Source organism: Phalacrocorax aristotelis, chromosome 2 (genome assembly GCF_949628215.1).
Source record: "Phalacrocorax aristotelis chromosome 2, bGulAri2.1, whole genome shotgun sequence".
In the NCBI taxonomy this organism is placed as follows: domain Eukaryota; kingdom Metazoa; phylum Chordata; class Aves; order Suliformes; family Phalacrocoracidae; genus Phalacrocorax; species Phalacrocorax aristotelis.
Window position 1 is genome coordinate 96,444,035 of NC_134277.1, and position 13,380 is coordinate 96,457,414.

At 37.2% G+C, this 13,380-nt stretch overlaps 1 protein-coding gene across 6 annotated transcripts in view; it reads right to left on the reverse strand.

Annotated features, from left to right (window-relative positions):
- The window catches only part of PTPN3 (protein tyrosine phosphatase non-receptor type 3), a 174,335-nt gene that overhangs the window by 75,123 nt on the left and 85,832 nt on the right, over nucleotides 1-13,380 (reverse strand). For 5 of the 6 annotated variants that reach the window (XM_075084418.1, XM_075084419.1, XM_075084422.1 and 2 more), the window contains exons 5-8: nucleotides 13,296-13,374; nucleotides 11,688-11,732; nucleotides 10,715-10,767; nucleotides 1,789-1,909 (exon numbers count right to left, since the gene is read on the reverse strand). In XM_075084418.1, coding sequence (XP_074940519.1) covers nucleotides 1,789-1,909; nucleotides 10,715-10,767; nucleotides 11,688-11,732; nucleotides 13,296-13,374 — 298 coding nt within the window. Of the gene's footprint in view, nucleotides 1-1,788; nucleotides 1,910-4,023; nucleotides 4,686-10,714; nucleotides 10,768-11,687; nucleotides 11,733-13,295; nucleotides 13,375-13,380 lie in introns of those variants that run through there. The other variant, XM_075084423.1, reaches the window with a different exon arrangement.

Here is a 13,380-nt window from a genome sequence, read left to right on the forward strand (position 1 = left end):
AAAAAACAGTAAGAGGGATAATAATTTAGAGATCCCGTATGGTCTACAGCAAATATTTGCTCCAGATCAGCAGAAATCTCATTCCAAAAAACCACTGTTCTAAAATTTTAACATAAATTCCCCCTTTCTGTCTTTCCTTCCCAGCAGGCCTGGTGATCACCGAACCATTCTTGTCAAGTATATTACTGGCATTGATCTAGTCAAAACCATGTTTCAGTTTTAAGTGTTCACTATGAATGCTGAAGGAGAGTCAGGAAATACTGCCAGGATATACAATAATTTGTCTGCCTCTCCCAGCACTCCAGAATAAGTAAGTCTGAAGAGCTGAGTTTCAAAAAAGGTGTTGAAGCAATAAAGAAACATTTTTCCCAGTCCAGTCTACTCAAGTATTTTTATTCAGAACTTCAATTACCATCACCTACGTCAATTCAAATACAGCAGTTAAATTTCTCCGTCATCAAGGCTTCACTCTACCAAAAACACTCAATGAAAGCATCAATTTCACTGGAAGGACACAGAAAAGAAAGGAGTCTTTCCAACAGACCCCACCACACCTTTATCTGGACCAATGGTAACTTCTAGTCTTTTTTCTGCAGGACATAACTAGTTTTATATCTCTGGCTATGACAGCACTAAATACATGAACTCAACCCAACCACTTTTCAGATTCTTCCCTCAGTGGTCTCCGAGACGATTGTTTCCAAAAAACAAGTAGATTTATTCATGCCTGTCTACAAGTCCCCCTCTATAAATTTATGAGCCTACTGGAAACTGCAAATTAATTTGGAAGGAGTGGAGGCCTCAGCTATTGTATTCCTAAACATGAACTGCTAGGAAAGCAGTCCAGCTTAGTACCTACACAGCGGGAATGGTTGCAGTTAGAGTACAGTGATTATCTCTCTTTCACCCCATAAATGACAAAGCAACATGCATGTTCTGGACTGCTAGGCAGCACACATGAAGTTCAGAACTACTCACTAGCAATAAAGAAACAAGATGGAGAGGTGAGAATACTGAAAGAGGACAAAAGAAGTTGAGGAATATCAGTGGGAGATGAAAATGGAGATATTTCAGAGTATAAATCAAAGAAACTAGGAGAGTGGGGAACTAGCTCTGCTGCAGTAAAAATAGAGAGAACACGACCATAGAGATTTGGATTTCATTTGCTCAAACTTTCACAGTTTCTTAGGTTGGCATATTTGCATTCAGGTTGCAAGTATCTGATCAACACTACTAATTCTAAAGCTGCAGTCTTACAAGAGACAAATCAGCAGGGTCAGAAAGAGTAATTAGCAGTGGACTGACTGGAATAATCTGTTGCAGCCTTTATATTACACTCAGGGGAGTGGAGAGAAAGCACAATATTAACTGAAGTGTTTCATGGTTTGTGGGGTTTTATTTGGTTTTGTTTGTTTTTTCTTCTCTCTCTCTATAGATAGTCTGTAGATTTTTTTTTTTTGGTCTTTGAAAAAAATGGTTGAATGTCCTTGATCCAAAAAGTTCTTTAAACATCTAGGTACTATGTTCTAGATGGTTGCCATAAGTAATGTATAATGCTAACTGATCTACTGGTTGTTATAGCTAAAATTTAAACTTTAACACATTGGCATCATACTCTGAATATGATTAGTCTAGCACCTACATGATAAAACCAAATATTTCATTTAATAGAAGATCTATGAAATAAAACTGTTGTACTGAAACTACTAAGAGCTTCTGTCTTCCTTTTGGCATTTTTTTTTTTCTTTAAAAATCTCAAGAGGTGACAGAACTAAAAGTTAACGTTACCTGTGTTGCTCGTGCAGCGATTCTACTTTGGTAAGAAAATCTTTGTTCTGCTCTGGTATAAAGTTGTAATTTGACAGATATCCTGAATGATGTACTGAAGCGTTATAGTCTCCAAGTTGTGCTGTTAGGAAACAAGAAACACACAGAGGAAGGCTTCATAGTTAATTGATTATGATTTAGAAGGAATTCCTTCTCCTCATTAAAACATGTATACATATGGGGAAATGCAGGAATTACAAATTATTTCCCAACAGACAAGCAGTGTTGAACACAGGGGATTGTATGACATCAGTGAAGAAAGGTTTGGTTTTTTTTGTTTTTTTTTTTTTCCAAAATATGTTTACCGTAACTATAATCCCAGGCACTGAATGACTCAGTACTTCATTTAGTTACTTATATAGCCCCACTATCTGTACCACCACCAGACAAGCATTACATGCCATTTTGACACAAACATGCAGTACGATAATATTAGAGGGAAACAAAATTGCTTCAGTAAGAGATGGCAAATGAAGTCAATTTGATATCCATTCACTTGACTGTCATTTATTAGAAGTTTTCAACAAGATGTGTCACTTAGAAGGCATCTACTCTTCACACTGTTGGGTAAAAATTGTTTAAACTACCAACTGTTGCTTTGTCCTAACCATTCAATTGTTAACCTTGCCTCAGCTGAATGTGAGTTACTTAAAGCACAAGAAGTAACTATTGATTTACATATAACATTACCAAGCTGCTGCCAAAAGTAAATATATGTTTACAGCCAAATAAACAAAAAACCTGAACCGAACAAAAAAACCCCACCAAACCTGAACTTCCCTAAAACTTTATCCCTTCAAAAATTATACTGATTAGTAGACATTTTTAAATAGTTATTAGATAAAAGCTAATTCTTATCTACAGTTGGTGGTATATCTGAAGAGATGAAAGTATGAATGACCATAAGTTTATTGCCTCAGTCTATGGAAGTTTTCTTTAAAAGCTAGGTCAGCATAAATTTATATCCTGGAAAACATACACAAACCTTTTACTTGTTATAAAGATGCATGGTTTGGGGCAGCAGGGAGGTTGCTTCAAATAAACTACTTATTTACCACAAGTTTTCAATTCAGCAAGTAATTCAACCCCCATATTTCATGAAATCTGTGTTTTCATGAAATAGTTGAAGAAACTAAACCCCAAAACGATGGTATGTTTATGCAAATCACTAGAACCTGTACTAATCTGCTTTCTCCCTAAGGAACATGAAATAGTTATTGCAAAGCATTAAAGCCTCCCAGAAGTTATTTGTATGACTTGTAAATTAACACAGGAGCAAGTACTTGTATAGACTGCAAACAATTCAGCATAGAAAGCTCCTCAACTAAATAAAAGTTAAAAAGCATACTTTTAGAAACAATACTATTACTGTTATTTTCAAGAAAATGCAAAGTATGAGAGAGTGATTTAAATGATTCAGGTTAGGGGTGGGGAGGAAGAAGTTGTGGGCTTCAAAAATAACTTACAGCTACAATAAATAAAGAGTATTGCAGGGGATAACTAATATTTGCCACTTAAATATTCAAAAAGCATGATTTCTGTGGCATAGAAAATGGGACCACTGTGATACAACGCAATTCCCAGGTAAATGAGGTCAGAAGCTAATATAGTTGTACACCTAATTGTCAGCACCAAGGGAAATATTTAAATAGAGAAAGAAAGTGGAATGATAAACAGTAACTTATTTTGAATGTAGATGTTCCTGCAATGCTTAGCCATTTCTTTTTAAAGGTAGCCTGAATTTTAAATTAGTTAGCAAAATGGCTGGCAAAAGATTAAATTTATCCTTAGAACCAAAACTTATATTTCAACACTTCTGTCAAATAATGTATCTCCAAAGAACAAAAAAAACCCTAAACTGAAACAAGAACTCCAACAAAACAGAACAACAACAAAAAACCAAGACAGAAGATGCAGAAGTATAACAAGAAACTAAAATAATTTGGGGGAATATCTATATCTTAACACAATTTCACAGATGACAGTAGTTGACTGAAGACTTTTTCCTTTATTAGCCATTAACACAACCTGTCTTTTCAATGAAACACAGCCTGCATTTTTAAGGTTTGCTGCAGCTAGCTTGAGTTACATTCTTGTCAGTGGGGATAGACCAGATTGCCAGGAATAAGACAACATAATTGTCCACTTCAGTTTTATTTGCATTAGATAAAAAGATTTTTTTTACTGTAGTTTTACCTTCTCTAAAGAGGGCAACTGTTGTTCCTTCATGCATTATGAGGTAGAGTCGTCTTGCTCATCTTCCAAATATGGAGTCTGCTCTGGTCTTTTTTCCTCTTCCTCCTAGCTACCTGAGGTCATGCCAACAAGGGGAGCAGTTTAGAGTACTACTTGCTTCTCCAACTCCCCAGCCAACTGTCACAGTTGAAGAGAAACTATAAGTGATGATTAGTAGACATCTTGGAAGACTAATGATCTTGTGCAGGATTTAATTATCCAAGTCAGGGGAAAAAAAAGAGTTAGGGCATATCAAGGCCTCAGTAAGAAGAACACATGAGGCTTCTACCTCTTTACTGGATTTGTCCAGAAGAGAACCGTGGGACAGGAAATATTAAAGACCTATTTCTCATCTCAGTTTCTCCTGACATAGCTTCTGCTCTGATCACATGAGCCAGCAGGTACTGACTCAGTGAGGATAAAGTTAGAGTAACAAAAAAAAAAAGGGCAAAATTTTTACCTTTCGCCATTGCCATTCTAACCTACTGTTGCTCTTTAATTCATTATAACTGGGAAAGAATATAGAGTAAAATAAAAGAAAATGGAACCCAGGAGGAGCTAAAAAATCAGTTTATTTAAATATCAGATTATTGTATTTTACAGTGTTATATCTAATATGAAAGGCTTTAAAGAAGGGAACATGATGGACCATTCATTTAGAAGGCCATATTCAATAAAAAGAAGACATTTAGTTTATAACTCTCAGTAAAAGACTAGTGCAATCCAAGTAGTCGCAGAATAATTTTCCATGGATGAAGTCCCATGTTGGCCTACCAAAACAGTAGTTGTGCAAGCTCTCAATAGGGTAAGAATTTATAAATGCTTGAAAGCCAAATAAAAATCTTGAGATCATATGTTTACACAGGATATGAACTGCCTATGCCTTCCTGAAGCCTAAACAAGCCACCTTTTCTTCAGACTTTGTAAAAAGAATTTGTTCCGTTAGAACAATGCAGGGGGTATATATTTTTGTCTCTTTCTCCTGGCAGCAGAAAGACTTCTGTGCAGGAAAGCAAAGAAAAGGACTCATTAAAAAGGAAAGAATTTACACATTTTACATATTTAAGATTCAAGTACAGAGGAAGGGAAGACCAGGAACAAGTATATTTATGTAGCACTGATAGATTGTAATAGGAATTCTATGGGTACACATGCATCTTCCCTAAAAGGAGAAGCTTGAGTGCCAGATATATTGCTGCATTAAAGCAGGGGGGAGAGGGGGCCAGAGAGAGAGCATGCTTTACAAAGGAAAGTTCCAACACATATGGAAGCAAAAAAAACCATTGATGCCAACAACTCTTACAGTAGTTACTGAGGCTTCATTTATTCAGTGGTTTCTTCCAAGAAACCATTGGTCAGTCGGCTTATAGATTTGGGTAAGGCGGCACTGATCACATTTCTGTCTTCCACTACCCCAAAGGGAGGATGCAAGAGCGAGCCAGACTTTTCTGTGAGTTATGAACCAAAAAGATGACAGACAACAGAAATTTCAGCATTGGAAATGCAAAACTGAACCGGAAAGGCCCTGAGCAACCTGATCTAACTTTGAAGAAGTCCCTTCCAAACTAAATTTACCTGTGGTTCTTACTTGCATGAAGTTATTTTTGGCATCCAAGCTTTCTGCTACACAACCAAGATAATTATTTGCTTCATTACAGTTTTAAAAATTAATTATTGTTGTTTTTGAATGCTAACAGTACCAAAATACCACCATTTCAATCTGGCGCAGTTTCCACAGGCAGCCCCACAAAGCATAATAGTAGAAAAGATAAGCCTTTAGCTTTGTATAACTTAATGGGTGACCCATTTCTACTTCCCATCTATGTGATAACCTTCAAGGTACAGAAGACAAGCTAGTCTCCAATTCTACAGAGATTGCTTGTAAACAATAATAAAAAAAATTGCATACAAAGTAATAGCACCAGAACCTATTTCTGCATATGGGCATTCCAAGTAACTACAGATGTCAGAAGGCATATGTATGAATGGCTCATGGGCTAAGCATGATGAGAAATCAGCTATAGATGATATGGACAATTTGGTTGAAAGGAATGCCTACAAAAGCTAGACCTTGAAAACAAGTTTAATATCGACTTTCTAAAGACCTGAGAAGTGTCCCAGAAAAAGAAAAAAGTAGTTTCACAGAGAATTAATGAATTTTTACAGGGTTGAATATTCTAGGTGACATGAACAACACAAAAGAGAACTGAGTTACCTGGTTTTAAAAGAGGATAATTACATAAGCAGATCAGGTTCCCAGCGGAACAGAAAATAACTAAACAATGGGACAAGTCCAACATACAAGTTAAATTATATAACTTTTTTCAAGGAGTAAAAATCCTCAGCTATAAAACTGCAATCAGGATTAAAATATAGTTAGGGTCACATGACTGGCCTCCAAATTAGGACAGTAATAATGACCGACATGCTGATATGACTGTGAATTATAATATTAAAGGCTAACAAGGTACAATAAGAAGAGATCCTTCCTGATGTGTAGAGTTCAATCAGTTTAGACATTTCAAGTGATCTGAGGTTTTGCAGAACTAATGCATCTTAAAACTACTCTGACCTTGTGTCATGTTGTCTCTCAGCATTGACCACTACTCATTATCATGAATATAATCCTGTACTACCAGGACCTTGACCTTGGGTAACTGTTTTCTTCCCCTTTTTAGTTACGTTACACAAAAATATTTACTAGATTCTTCCACCTTAAAAATACAGAAGAATAGTACCAAGTCTATGAGGCAGTGTAGAAAGCCAGCTCCTTCAGATGCAGCAATGGCCAATATCCCAATCTGACTTCTCCACTCCACTCCACAGATTACAGCATTGTACTTTGTTTTGGAGTGTTACAGATTGAAAAAATTATTAGTGGCACAGTGAAAGAACACCAGACAAACAATACTTGAAGTAATGATCTCCTGTATTGCCTAGCACAACTGTAAGACATAATGAAGGGAAAACAGTCCAAAACAACTGGAGAGCTGCTGTACATAAACTATTGGGACAGTCTTAGAAAAGCTGTTGTACAAAGAGATGCTAGCAAGCTCAAGAGCAGTAATCTATACCACAGTGAACCACGTGGAAGAAAATGGACATGTATTTCAACTAATCTCTCCAAGCAGATTCTCACATTGGGAGTTTCATCATCATCACACAAATAACACTCAGGTACTGCTGATGACAGGGGCTGTAAGACATGACAAAACGGTACCTGTGACTGAACAGCATTGCCTCAGGCTTTAGAGGAACAGATGGAACATGCACACAATCCTCAGACTACCCAACACATCTGGTAAATCATTTCAGACACTGGAAATTCAAGTCAAAGTTCTCTTTGTTTATCTAGTTTGATTTTGATTCTGAGCCATAAGGGCTAGAGATGCCCTGGAGAGTAGCAGGAACCTGACTGACCTCTGAGCAAATCTCTCTGCTTACGACATCCTTTTGAGTACTATTTAATTTCAAAAAAGCATAGGCAGGGAACACACACAGAGGAAAATCCCCAAATGCTAGCTATGAAAAGATGCAGGTCTCTTAAGTCTGAGGTTTCAGTGTAACTTCTATAAAAAGAAAGAGGCAAAATGAAGACAAGTTGGAAGAGTCAGGCAAGCAGGAAGTTGATGGGGGAATTATGTGGTGCAACTCTCACTGTGGAAGTGCTGTTGATGTTCCTCTAAAAGCCCACCTCCTCCTCTGGGATCTCAGCCATCTGGCATTCCCAAAATTCCAACAAACTCTTATGCCTAACTCCTGAGGAACTTGCACACTAAGCTCAGCTTTCCTCGAATCCTCACCCTCCCCAGGCTTCCTTTTCTCAGAAGAGGTCAAAGCCCACATTAATTCCAAGCAACCAGTTGACGCCTTCCTGAACAAACTCCCAAAGATAGATAGCAGCGTGCTAGAGAAACCTCTTAGTTCTCAAAGCAGAGCTGAGCAGGGAACATCACAGGAGATAACAGAAAGACCCTGGTCCTAATGAATCACTGGGCTACTGATGATCAGGAAGGAGAACACTTAGAAATATTCATAACATCTTTTGTTGGCTTTTTTTCTGTGCTTTAGATTCAAGTCCGAACCCAGCAAAGGATTTACACACAAGAGCATATTCCCACCAAACCTGTGCGACTTCTTACATACCAACAGTTAGTCATTTAAATGCTGTTCTGGAAATGGGAACTTTCTACGTGATGTGATAGAAAACAAGCAGTGCTAAATCAGCTTTGTGACATTTTAAATAAAAAGCGCAATATACACACACTGCATAGGTCCCTTATTTAATTTTATAGGCTGTACAACATTCCCATTTTACACTAGTAAAAAACAAGACATATGATTTATTAGTTTTTAGTATGAGTATCCTTCAGACTCTACAATTTCAAAATTATTTGAAATGCACTTTAATAAGTCCTCCTTAAAAAAGGATTTCAAAATCCACTATCTGTCACAAAGCACATTTACTGATAATAAATACTAACAACTTACTCTTCAAGTGTCTGAACTGTATTCGTAATCAAGTTTAGTCACACGCTGTTTAGCCACAGTATTCACACCCACTCATGTTCCCCTGTAATTTAGCCCCACCAGACAACACAGGGTGTGCCACAGTGGTGCAGAGCAACATGTCCAAGCTTAGGTTCCACATTGTGGTTCTGAAAACAAAACACCTGTGCAATGGGCGATACAGAGAAGCAGGACTACAGTGGCACAGACATCACCACCAACTCTGCCTTTGCAAAACTCAGTCTGTGAAGGTCAACCGTGCACATATGTGAAAACTATAGTTAAAAAGCAAGACCAGAAGTATCACGCATCAGACTTCATGCAAAATGAAAGACATCTGCCTCAGCTGCCCAGCCAGTGACAACTGCTCCACTTTTTAAATCAATAACCATAAGGTTGTCAGACAACGATGATTTCCTTTTCTGCATACAAGGGAAGTCACAGAAGGAGAAAGCAGCTTGAAAGCCACAAAGAAGTAGCAGTAAGAAGAAACAGCTCAAGTAGAACTGATCCATGGCAACTTCAGACAACAGATTTTTAATAAGCAGATACCTCACATCCAAGAACCTCAACTCTCCTTAGTAAGTATGATTAGAAATTAAAACACCAAAGGAAAACTATATAAAATAAATTGACAAGAACCCTAGCAAACATGACTAGATATGGAGAACTGACACAGGTTTCAGAAGGAATTTCCTACGCCATCATCTTTAGGTAAACAGCAGCAACCTGGCAGCAAAACAAAAACTTTTTTCTTCTTCTTTAAGGGAATATCTTTCTATTCAATGTTTCAATTTTTGCCTACACAGAGAATAAATATAGGCATCATACAAACAGCAACCGAAAGGCCATCAGCTAGTAAAAAAGAAAAGGTATTTTTTTAATAACCCCCACCCCCCGAAAGTTTTAACAATCATGTTAAGCCTGACTTTGTGATAAAATATTTGCATTCTTCAGTGTATCCTTGCATTTTTGTGCTTTAGCACAATCAAGTCAGCAACACTGCATTTAGCAATCCTAAAGGTTCAGAGTGTTTCAGCCTTCAAGTGCCCTACTGCGCCCCAGGGATACAGGAGCAGGGACGCTTTCCTTTGGCAACAAAACTGGGACTCCCACCTGCTATGGAAAACTTGTTCTGGTTTCATACTAAGCTTGAATGGGGTTAAAGCTCCATTTAATAAAAGGGAACAACATATGATATACTTAAACATAAAAGTGAACATTTCATAGCCACTTGGTATTTTCACAGATACCAACAGTTCATGACTTTCTCCTTTGAAAACCATATTTTCATTATTTCGCTTGGTACTTATTTCAAGCGAAACTTACCTCAGTCATTTCTGCTGACTGTGCTAGCCTTTCCATAAAAAGGGATAGATATACATCAGCCTTACACAACTATTCTAGTATGCTTTCCACTGACAATCATTTTTACAAATACACAAATATTTGTATATATACACAAATATAAAAACTCCACTAAATGCTCAAGCTGGTTTTTTGTTTGTTTAATGAGAAAGGCCTTCCTCCAGCTCTTTTTCACTTTCTGTTTAGGATGTCTAAGGCATAGGATCAGGATCCATTTTGGTTTTACTGCAGAAGATATTTTTCTACTAGCACCCTTAAAATTTTTTTGCCAGTTGCAGGAAGCAAAAAAATATAAGGTCTTGTACGTAGAGTCACCTTAAATGTATTGCAAAGTGCCAGACAGTTTTACATAGCTAACAAACAAATTCCCTGAAAAACACATTACATAAGAACATTGGAGTTTCTTAATCATGAGTTTACCTTCCCCTTACCTGTTCTCTAGATGATCTCTCATTTCCCTGGAATGCTTTCCTGTAGCTATTGTAACACACAGTAAGTTTCTTTATTTTGTTTCCAATGACAATGAAACCTGCCTTTTTTGCAATACAAGCACACATAAATAACAACATTATTCCTGTATCAACTTTTTTCTATTTAGTTTGTCTGAAGGCTGCTTTAAAAACCTGCACCTTCTCTACAAAGCACCACCAGTAGCGTTTTGAACGTTCCACACAAATAGATAAGGAAATGAATCTTTATCTTTCAGTGCCAAACAGCAGTGAAGGTAGTCAGATACATACATTTATTAACAAAATAATGATTGGTTATTACTTACATTGTACTGCATATGATGCCAGGACAACAGCAGAATTCATGGGGCACGATAACCTGGAAAGAGGGGAAAATATTTTCAGTTGGACATAGACAGCATAAATGTACTGTTAACATTGTCTCTGCAGTTAGTTCGGTACATGAAGACTCATTAGTCTTCAAAGAGTATCTGATTTTTTTTCTTGTAAGAGTTTGATTGTCAAAGCACAGTAGGACTGGACACGAAAAGCTAGTTGTGCAACAGCTTCTTAAGTGAATGGAAGTTAACTAGTCCTAAAAGGACTGGGTGCTTATTCAGGAAAGCAAGAGTAGAAGGGGTTTTTATGGGGCTCTGGACACCATTTTAATGCCTGCAGTCTGGTGAATTTAAACTAGACACAAACACAAGAATTAGCCAAATGCCAAGCACAAAGGCAGCTCTGATCTCATGACCAAAACTTACTCCACAGAAGAAAAAAGCCAACACCTAAAGGCCATTTACATTTGGCACCAAATACTCAGACCATCTTTTTCCTCTTTTTTTAAAATACGCAAACACACAGGGATCACAGGCAAAGGAACTACTGGGTATATGCCCACCATATGGAGAATATAACCCTGAAATCATGAGAAATGATAGCATGAGCTGCCTGTTGGTACTCCCTCCTGATTACTGCACTAGACAGCGGGTCCCCGCGTTTGGAACACGATGCCTGGCACACCATGCCTTGCAAAAAGAGCGCTCAGGTTGACATTGTATCTGCCGAGACACATCTCCTACAGCTCATTTGCTGTAGAACTTCTAAACAGTTCTTAGTAAGTGAGCTATATGAAAATTTGGAATATTTCCTAGCAATTTGATTTTCTTTTAAAGCAATATTTCACAAGGTACATTTTTATACTAACGATACCCTCAGAAGGAGGCTTATATTAGATGGGGGGTTTTTGTAAATTTTATTTTTAATGAGTATTACAGAGGAATTGAAGATTCTTATTACCTTCCTTCCACAATATCAGCCTTCAATTGCAGGAAGAATAAGTGCCTAGAAAAGATTTTTTGGAAAACAAACATACATTTATTTTCACATTTTAAAAGTGTGGTTTAAATGGTTACGTGTATTGGTTTTATTAGATTTCCTGACAAACGATAAACAGATGAACAAAGCTTCTTAGTGGCATCTACAGATATGCAGTCATACACGCACTCACTCTCCCAACAGTTTTAAAGATCTTTGGTAATCTGTACTGTAACTCCAGGACAACAGTATTAATGCCACAATGAACACTACAAAAACCAAACCATTACAGAATTGCACTTCTTTCTCCCAGGAACATTCATCTTTGACATAACTTAAAACCTAAACAACAAAAAAAAAGCCCAGAACACCACCCAAACAAAACAAACCAACCACAAAAAAAAAACCAAAACCCAACCCCAAACTGTGATAGCCTATCTATAGGGGTTTTTTGTATATATGTGTACGTATAACTTCTCAATGGAGGATAAGACATTTCTCAAGTAGCATATGCTGACAAAAGGTCTTAATTCTCCAAGACCAGTTCAGTCTTGCTCTTATTAGTGTTTGACACTGCTACTATATAGTGATCCTGGAGAGCTGGGAGGTGAAGAACCATAAAGAGCAGGTCTTTCAATAATTTCAGTTTAAAACTGAAGAACAGCTTACAACTGTATGATTAGCAAACACCAAAACAGGTCAATAGCTAAGTTTTCTGCAATAAATATCATTTAACATGCTGTACTCTTTATATTCTCAAGTCACTGAAATTAATAGACAATGAAAATGTTACAAAAATGTTACAAAAGTGCCAGATTAATGGGTGCCTGTGAATTCTAAATTCCCAGTCACATGCACTGAACACCACAAGTATTCAATTAAAGCCTTGTGAGAAGTTAACTGAAAATTGCTTATAATTCATGTACCCTACTACTCAAAAACTCAGAGATAAGTTAAAGAAAATTTTAAAGGTCGACTATAAACTGAAGCATTATAGAACTTTGCATGTTACAAGAAAAGGACAAACTGGAAAACAAGAACTGCTATCTGTTCTTCCTGAATGTCGTGGTTCAGCCACATGACGCAGAAACAAAATAAACCCCACCCTCCCACGCCCTAGGCATTAAATCTACTACACATGTTCAAAACTGACTCAGTGTTGATACAAAACTTCTAACATAGACTTAGGGCATACAGACAGCTTAACCATTGAACTTCCCTATTTTTTAATCATTGCATATGATTAAGAGATCAGAAGAGAAAAGGAGAAAAGAAATGCAATAGGCAAGTAGGCAAGTACTTCAAGCGACGAAGGGCTCAAAAAAACCTGAGTACAAGGTGCAAAGGTGCAAATAAACCAACTGCCATCTTTGCACTAGTTTATACTCCGGCTGTATTTTGGAGTTGCAGGCTGTACATAGCAGAAACCATTCGTTATGAGCATCGCATCAAGCTGTCAATTCCAAACATTTCATATGAAGAGTTATACAAAGTTATCTACCTAATAAAGCGTAGTTTGCCAAGCTGTGGAGATGGGAAAGAAGGGTTTTAGGCATTTTTAGTTCATGGAAGCAAACAAACAGAAGTTACCTGGTTTGTTCTTGTTGAAGTGTGTTAGGATCAGGTATAAAAAACCTTACACGAAAACGAAGGGTGCAGGGAAAACCTCCTGCAA